Source organism: Gymnoscopelus braueri, assembly GCF_963280865.1.
Source record: "Gymnoscopelus braueri genome assembly, chromosome: 6".
NCBI lineage: Eukaryota > Metazoa > Chordata > Actinopteri > Myctophiformes > Myctophidae > Gymnoscopelus > Gymnoscopelus braueri.
The window spans coordinates 48,194,248-48,203,381 of NC_137607.1; the positions used below are offsets into that span (position 1 = coordinate 48,194,248).

The 9,134-nt window shown below is 41.3% G+C and overlaps 1 protein-coding gene across 1 annotated transcript in view; it reads left to right on the forward strand.

Moving 5' to 3' along the window:
• The window catches only part of cp (ceruloplasmin), a gene marked incomplete at its 5' end in the record, with an annotated part of 16,574 nt that extends 14,054 nt beyond the window's left edge, over window positions 1–2,520 (forward strand). Inside the window, 6 exons of the mRNA XM_080430625.1 lie at window positions 165–236; window positions 881–972; window positions 1,291–1,430; window positions 1,566–1,622; window positions 1,863–1,968; window positions 2,377–2,520. Of these exons, the coding sequence (XP_080286751.1) occupies window positions 165–236; window positions 881–972; window positions 1,291–1,430; window positions 1,566–1,622; window positions 1,863–1,968; window positions 2,377–2,399 (490 nt within the window). The 3' untranslated portion in view covers window positions 2,400–2,520. The remainder of the gene's footprint in view (window positions 1–164; window positions 237–880; window positions 973–1,290; window positions 1,431–1,565; window positions 1,623–1,862; window positions 1,969–2,376) is intronic.
• Between the last annotated feature and the right edge of the window lie 6,614 nt (window positions 2,521–9,134).

Here is a 9,134-nt window from a genome sequence, read left to right on the forward strand (position 1 = left end):
GCATGTGCGCGCGTGTGTGAAAGTCGGTCTACAGCCACACAATATAACATGTTACTCGAAGTAATAGTCTTCAGGTTTAGTTTCTGGGACTGAGGAAGAGTATGTTGTTTTGTATTGTCTATGTTAAATGATGTCTACAATACTTTGTGTTGTGTTTCTTCCAGGTCTCTAGGTCTGAAGAAGGAAGTGGAAGAATTTGCTATGCTCTTCCTGGTCTTTGATGAGAATAAGAGTTGGTAAGTGGCTACGGAATCCCTAACCCTAGCACAGTATGTCCAATCTAGCACTGACTACCCCTGCCTTTCATGGAACTGGTAATATTTTCATACAATATTATTCTCTGTAGGCTTTAGAGCAAGACAGAATGCATGGTCTGAACAAAAATGAAATCATGAGACAGCAAAAATAATTTTAACCACTTATAACCCCCATCCGTATTTTGGGGAAACTTTCGCAGGAAAATAGCAGATCTACAAGCTCACAACACATCGATAAGATGATGAAGAGCGAAAACAGAAAAGACACCAGTATAAAGCCTGAGTTGACTCCAGGAAACCATATAGAGTTTAAGTGGTTATTTTCAAAGCGATGTACACACATTCACACATACAGTACTAGCACTTTAAGACACGCCCAAACACAAACTCGATTTGCACCCTCTGGTCTTCTTGGCCAATGGCCATACAGTATTCCGACTTCGCTGGCGTTGCCATGATAAGCCTCCCTAACTATATTATATCCACACTTCTGATATTTAATGCGAGAAGTTGTTCTGAACATGAAATCAGTTATTTACAAGATTGGATGGTTTACTGTGTATCAGGAACCAATTTGTTTCTTGTCTCTTGTTGTTCTACTATCACTATTATGATTTTTCAAGGTACCTGGATGATAACATTAGAACCCACATCAGGAACACTCCCAGCAATCTAAAGGATGATGAAGCATTCATAGAGAGTAACAAGATGCATGGTGAGGCACACACACACACACACACACACACACACACACACACACACACACACACACACACACACACACACACGTAGTGGAACATGCCCCCAACCAACCTGTGTGCAAAGACAGAGAACTCCCTCACCTGCCGGCTTCCCACCGATGGATAGTTGTGTTCGTTCTTTGGATTAAGTGGCCAAGCCGGTGAAGGAATCAAACTCCGGTCTCCATGGCGATGGGCAGGCACTTTACCCCTGTGCCACCCGGACGCCCCAATTTGACTATTTACTTTCTTTCCCATGTGTGTTTGTATGTGTTTTCTCCGTCTATGTGCAGCTATTAACGGTCTCATGTACAGCAACCTAGTTGGTTTGAACATGGAGGTGGGTGATAAGGTTTACTGGTATCTGATGGCAATGGGCAGTGAAGTGGACATACACACAGCCCACTGGCATGGTCACAGTGTGGAATATAAGGTACGCACGCACACACACATGCATTCCTTCTACTCCACTTAACACTAACTGCACAGCAAAATTAAGTAAGGGTAATTTAGTATATATTATATCCTTACCCTTACCCTCTCCCTTCTTCTTCCTCACCTTCTCAAGTTGGGTGGAGGTCCTCATCGTACTGATGTGTTTGACCTGTTGCCAGCGACGTTCCAGGTATAAACCTTGTCTGCGCTTGTCTTGAATCACACACATTGGTAACCTATTGTTAACCTTAAACACATGATTAAAACAGGAAACACAACAAACAGATGTTTGGTATTTTAAACATTCAAGAATAATTAATTCTTCAATCAAAGAATTGAACTTCAATCAAAACATATCAGCGGGTCTTCCCATTTTGTATGGTAGAAAAGTACAACACAAACCACAAAAACTGTTTATTTTCTTCTTTAGACGGTGAAGATGCGTCCTGCATATGCTGGTACTTGGCTGTTCCACTGTCATGTTGCTGACCACATCATAGGTGGCATGGAGACTCTCTACACTGTTAAAGACAAAGGTACAGACTCTGTGTGTATGTGTGTGTGTGTGTGTGTGTGTGTGTGTGTGTGTGTGTGTGTGTGTGTGTGTGTGTGTGTGTGTGTGTGTGTGTGTGTGTGTGTGTACTGTATAGCCCTTTTTATACAGATATGATGCAATGGTGGCTTAAAGACGATTTGCCATTAATGCTGGCTTTGCTTTTTTACACGTTACCAAACAAAGCCAGCATAATGCAGCCCTGTGAAGACATAGCAATATATGTGTATGAGAGAGAGAGAGAGAGAGAGAGAGAGAGAGAGAGAGAGAGAGAGAGAGAGAGAGAGAGAGAGAGAGAGAGAGAGAGAGAGAGAGGGGGAAAGAGACGGAGAAAGACAGAGACAGAGAGAATCGTACTGATACAGTGTGATGTCTGTCTCTGTGTACACAGCAAGAAGAGGAATGTTTGGCTGAGCAGACGGGAGCTGAGGAGTAAGGCCCAGACACAGTGAGAAATTAAAAGAGACTCAGATATGTCAACTGTTGGCCTGTCTATGTAATACACTTTAGAACTTAATAGGCAAGAAACCATGGCAAACCCAAATATAGCTGCTACCGTGCTGTAACTGTTGCTGCACATTTTGTAAAATAATATAAAATATTTTTTGTAAATGATTATTATTATGCTCATCAATATTCTGTAGCATGCTGGGCTGGATGCACCTGCATGTATTGTCTAATTTCAAGTCTTAAAATGTCTTAAATACAGTTCAATTCACCTGAGGTATTAAAAATGATTTCTCGAGTCATTCACATTTATTTCACTGTTGAATTTGGTTTACAGGTAATTAAATTGTATTTTTACTTGCTGCAATATGCAGTCACCCTGAAGTCTGCACACTCAAGACAGCTTTATTTATTACATTGACATTTCGATGTACATATGTGACCTGACCTGAAAGATGTTTGTAATATAATGAATTAATATAACATTACACAACATAACATTACCATTCACAAACATTTTCCACAGACCTTTGGATACAGAGAGAGAGAGAGAGAGAGAGAGAGAGAGAGAGAGCAGAAACGTCACTTCCATTTTTGACCCCATGGTAGTGCTGTAGATCCACAGAGATGCAACACAAATCTGAATGAAGCTGTAATTTAAACAACAAAGTAGCCTAGTCACTCAGTAGGGATATTGATGAACACTGACACAAACAAAAATCACATTTACACACATCTGAAAAAGCTTCACGCCACTTTTCATATTTGGATCTTGTTTTGCACTGTATTCTAATGCCTACGCACAACGTAGTGTTAGGTAAGCTAGGCTTCAAAAGTCATTCTGATGTGTTATTAATTTCCACACAGTCCACGCATGTCAAAACAGCATGTAAAACACTCTGGTTGGCTGTGCTGGGCACAAGGTGTAGACCAGTGGTCCCAACTCCGGTCCCAGGAACACTGGTAGGCTACAGCAGAGTTTCAGGGAACTATAGTTTGGCAAAACGTGGTTCATTCACAGAGCCTGCTAATCTGGGAAAGGGGGGAGGTCTGCTAATTACAGGCATAGAATGATTTTCCAGAGGGACAGAATATTCAATGAATGAATGAATCAATCAATTAATCCATTTAATTCATTACAATTGTAAATAGGCCTATATTATGACGGTTAAAAAGCATTCGACCAAAAAAACATCATCCACACCTCACAGGCAACACACCTGTTTTCTCAAACATTCGAATGAACTAATGCGCTCTGCCGTTTGTCCAAAACATTGACCCATACTGGACCTGCGGTCCACTGAAACGTCAATTCTAATGATTTTGCAACAAGTGACCATAAGCTGCATGCATGCTCGTAAGCATGCATTGTTATCACAGCCTTATTAAGACTTTTCAGGGCCCAGGGCTTGGACCACGCATCGGGCCCCCCTTAAACGAGCCCTCTGTGGGTGGTGTTGCATCACGTGAGCTACCTATTGAGCTGCATGCACTTAAGGTTGGTTTTCAATTTCTGGCTTCTGAATACATAGTAATTTTCTCACAATGTTCAATGCATTACATTTTTGGAAACAAAAATTGCAGTTTGTCCCGCTTGTGGAAGGGGTGCTCTACTTCATCCTGATTCCTGATGTCACAATGTATGTCAATGAATTGCATTTGGAACACATTTTGTTCTAAATGCGATTCATACAGTAAGTTATTTGTCAAAAAGTAGGAAAATACCCACATTAATTTATTCTATTTTATATTGGTGTTTTTAATTTATTGTATTTATTAATTTTTTTATACCAGTTATTTTGTCATGGTATTTGTATATGTTATTGTGAAATGTTTTGATAATTTAAGATGTTCACGAGTCCTCATGAAATGACGCTGGCGTTGCCCCAGCTCATGCCATTTGTGCCCCTGTCCTTCGCCTGTATTTTGCCTGAGTTGACCCGACCCCTCCCATTCCCTCCTCCCAATTACCCTCAGCCAATATCCTCTCCCCTCTCCCTGATTGTCTTGAGTGCTTTCACCTGGGTTTATCCCTCCCTGCTTCTAATTACCCTCAGCCAATCTCCTCTCCCCTCTCCCTGATTGTCTTGAGTGCTTTCACCTGGGTGATCTGTGAGATGGCCCCTCGTACTCCCATTCCCTGACCTATTTCCCCTTCGCCAATCTCCTCTCTCCTGCCCTGCTGCCCTTGATGAGAGACTGGCTTCGCCATGGGTGACCCAGCTGCAATGGCAAGTTTGTATTTATGAGACTTTGGGTATTTAATGGGACTGAGTGTATGTTTAGGTTGGTTGCCTGTGTGTTGGTCAATGTTCCTGACAGTTTGTCCTTGTTTGTATTTTAGTTTCAGTCAGTGTGGGAGTTCTTTATAGTTTTGATCCCTGCCATGAAGGCAGTTCTCTAATAAGTCCATCTAAAGCGAGTCCAAGTCAAGATCAAGGGCGAGTTGGACGAGACTGAGTCAAGACCGAGACCAGAATTGAAAAATATATATAAACTAGAAAAAGTGCTCCTCGGAGCACAGGTCTCCGCCAGGTCAGGTAGGTTATTGTGGGCCAACAATGTTCGGAATTTGCCAATCAGGTTGGAATATGAAAAATCGGACAGAACCATCTTGATCACTTGACTATAGAGATAATGGGTACCGATTTGCCTGATGATTGGACAACATTTGTAGGAGTAATACAACAAAGAAAAGTTTTGAAAAAATCGGCCTCCTGGTGGCGCTATAATAGGGCAATGTTAAAGGGTGGCATTTGTTCTTCAACTTAGTGCGAATGTGCTTGTAAAGTGTCACCTCAATCGGACGCTGCGTTCATGATTTGTGGCATTTTGTTCAAAACGGGCCACTTCTGCAAACTTTAGATGTCATTGTTAGCCAATCAGGATGAAATATGAAAAATCAAACAGTTCCATCTTGATCACATGACTATAGAGATCATGTGTACCGATTTGTGTGAAATTTGGATAAAATGTGAAGGCTTAATATCCAAAAATGTGTTTTACATAAGTCGGCCTCTTGGTGGCGCTATAAAAGGCAAATGTGAAAAATGTTTTAACTTGGCCTCTAGGGAGTGTGCGTGCAAAGTTTCACGCAGATCGGTGCAGTTATAGTTAAAAACACAAATCAGCCTTTTATAGCGCCACCATGAGGCTGATGTGAAAAATGTCAGGTGGCATTTCTTCCTCTGCCTAGTGGGAATGTGGAAATCTCACGGAGTGTGAAATTTCACGGAAATCACAAGCTGCGTTCATGATTTGAGGCATTTTGTTCAAAACGGACCAATCCTGCAAATTTTGGAAGGCAACCTTAGCCAATGAGGATGGAATATGGGAAATCGGACAGATCCGTGTTGATCACATGACTATAGAGATACTGTGTACCGATTTGCATGACGTTTGGATAAAATCTGTAGGAGTAATATAAAAAAATGGGTTTTGCACAAATCGGCCTCCAGGTGGCGTTATAACAGGCCCATGTGAAAAATTGGAGGCAGAGGTTCTGAATTGGCATCCAGGGAGTGTTTGTGCACAGTTTCGCAGCAACCGGGCCAACGGTGCCGGAGATTAGCTGGTAACACACGGACAGGACACACACACACACGGACACACGGACGGAAGGACGGACAGGGGGTAAAACATACTCTCGCCATGCCTTTCGGCCTGGCGGAGACAATAAATATATGTTTTTTGATAGGTACACTAGAGAGAGACAGGAAACGTGGAGAGAGAATAGGGGAGTGACATGCAGCAAATGGACCAGACAGAATCAAATTCCTGGTTCGCTGAGCCCATGTGGTACACGCCCTAACCACTCTATGGGCAATCAGGTCACCCCAGAATATCTGTTATACTAATCAAGATCATGATCATGTTGATCTGACATCATGATGTGTCAACATTTCTCTGCAAATATTTTAAAAGAAAAAACTGAATTATTTACCAGTTTGTGTAAAGCAAGCTTACAACGCAATGTTGTGAGCTTTCTTTTTTCTAAATACAGCATTGTAAGGGGACATTCTGCACACTGAGCACTTGATACCAGTACTTTTGTACTTCAATATTGTGCTTCAATATTGTGGTATTACAACTTTCACTTAAGTAAAATATCAGAGTACTTCTAGTACCACGGCTGATAATGTAGATCAGGGGTCTTCAACAGGGTGCCGGGACCCCTAGGGGGTCCTCAGAGTTACTACAGGGGGGCCGCCAAATCTTAGTGTGATAGGATCTTTATTTTTACATTAACCACTTGAACCCTCACATTCCTATTCTTGGGGGAACATTGGCCGAAAATAGCCGATCTACAAGATCGGCTATTTTTGGCGAAGAGGTTTGGTGTACAGGGAAAAAAGAGCAGACCAAGTTCCGAGCCAAAGGTCAAGTTTACAAAGCATTGAGGGTTTATGTCGTTAAATGTCTGAAAACAGACATATATCCAATATGTAGTGGGGGGTCCCTGCTTCATATCCCTCTCTCAGCTAAGGGGTCCTTGGCCTGAAAAACGTTGAAGACCCCTGGTTGAGAGCAGGTTCTCAGACATTGCCAGGCAGGAAAGAGTCAGACTTGAACAATGTCTCCAAGCAGGCTCAACTTCACCAGCAAGCTGCCAAGATAAGCTTTTCAGTGTTTACATGTTGTCGCTGTCGTGCAGTAACCTTTTATCTCCATATTTAAACTTTTTGTGTTTTTCCCTAATTTAATGCACTACTTCGTCAGTGTCACAAGAAAGTTGCAAAATTATCTGATCTACAAGCTCACAATGCATCACATCATGGTGCATTGTGAGTTTGTAGATCTGCCATTATAGCTTTTTATAGTGGAGGTGGTTAACTGTGTGTGACAGTGTGTGGGTTTTATAAATACTGAACCAATAAGAAGTATTAACAACAGCTTGTGACTAAATAATTACTACATTGGATTCATGGAACACAGGTTCTTTTTTATATCTCCTGAAAAGTAACAGTTTTGGACATACGATACGAGGTTTCTACTGTACCTCAGCCTTCCTCAGAGCAGATTTAGAAGTTAATCTGCTCTGAGGAAGGCTGAGGCTGAAACGCGTAAGCATTCTCAATAAATGAGAATATGTATCTGAGCCAGTCTTGCATCCTTCATCTCTATGGAATGTTTTTACCTATCATTTCCCTCTGCTAGACAATGTATTTGCCTGATGAAGACCTATAAGGCCGAAACGTTGCGCCATTAATAAAATAAGTCTTGGTAGCTTTAAACGAGTGTCTGTGCGGATGTTTTTACCTTCTCCTTGAGATCTTGTCCAGCACCTGGCCTAAATACAGGTACAAGATGTGCACACAATCTCCTCTGTGAACTGTTTCTAAATGCAGCCCATTAAACCTCTACCTGGACTCTGAGATACTATACTGTACTTCTGTCAGTGCTGCTGTCTTGTTGTGCCTGGACAGAAGGCATATTAGAAGTGATCGAATGGTACATGAGAACGCCACTCCGAAGCAGCTGGCTGGTTACCTCCTGCAGGCCATTCTCTCCGACACTATAGGCTCCCTAGGCTGGTTTTATACTGGCTTAATTAATGACATGATTACTGTCGAGCCATTAATTAGTGTGAGGCCAGGTGTGAATTCCGAGTGCAAACCTGAGCTAAACTAGCAATGCTGTTTTTTTTTGTTTGTCACATGGTCATGACTAGCTCCTTTCGGAACCTCAGTATATACCCTTTTATTTTGTGTGTGTGTGAAAGGTGGCTGGGGAATTATTTGTTTATTCTGGTTAATTGATCATCGTCATCATCGTTATCATTATAATGGATAATAAAGGAAAATACTAGGGGTGTACAAAATTGGAATCTACCATGGTCAAATGGACTGATATCGATATTACAATACAAGTTTCCAGTAGGGTTTACCTTACACCTGTTATACAGTATCTGTGATTCTAGGTGCAGATGCAGAATTCTAATGAACAGTGCATTCTTATTACCTGATGTATTAGGCCTACTGATGCACACAGTAGTTCAAACAATGTAAATATAGCGTCTTTACTTGTTGGCCCTTTCGAACAGAAGCCAGAAAACATTGATTGAATCTGCAGCCTTCATTGTCACAAAAAGGGCTTTTTCAGCTTTAAATTCATCAACATAAATATGATAAAATTAAATATATAAAACCGATATATTATTTTGATATCGGTTCAATACCGATGTTGCATTTGTAAGACCGATATCGCTGATATGATGATGGACTAATTGTGATCTATTCTGAAGACTCACCTCTTCAGACTCCACCTTAGCCCGTAGCACTTGCCGTAGCACTTGCCCTAGCCTCGATGACCTTGCAGGCTTATGCAAAGGTTAAAATGTAATTTAGATAGCATGTTATGTAGACAGATGCCAGGTCATTGTTGACCTGGCACATGTGTGTGTGTATAGTTTCAATGTACAGATTATTGACTTTTTGGGGTATTCTACTATTAGACTGATGATAGGTTCTTGGTTTACTTACGGTATGTAAACCAATATTATATCCAAGATTACTATTTCTATGCATTTGATGTATTACCTTGTGTTGTCTTACTGTAAATCGCTCTGGATTAAGAGCGTCTGCTAAATGCCTAAATTGTAAATTGTGATCCCTAGAAAACACATACGTTAGGAATAGTCCATGGCCATCTAATGATGTACTTGATACGAGATACATCTTCTTGTTGTCCTAATACAGTACA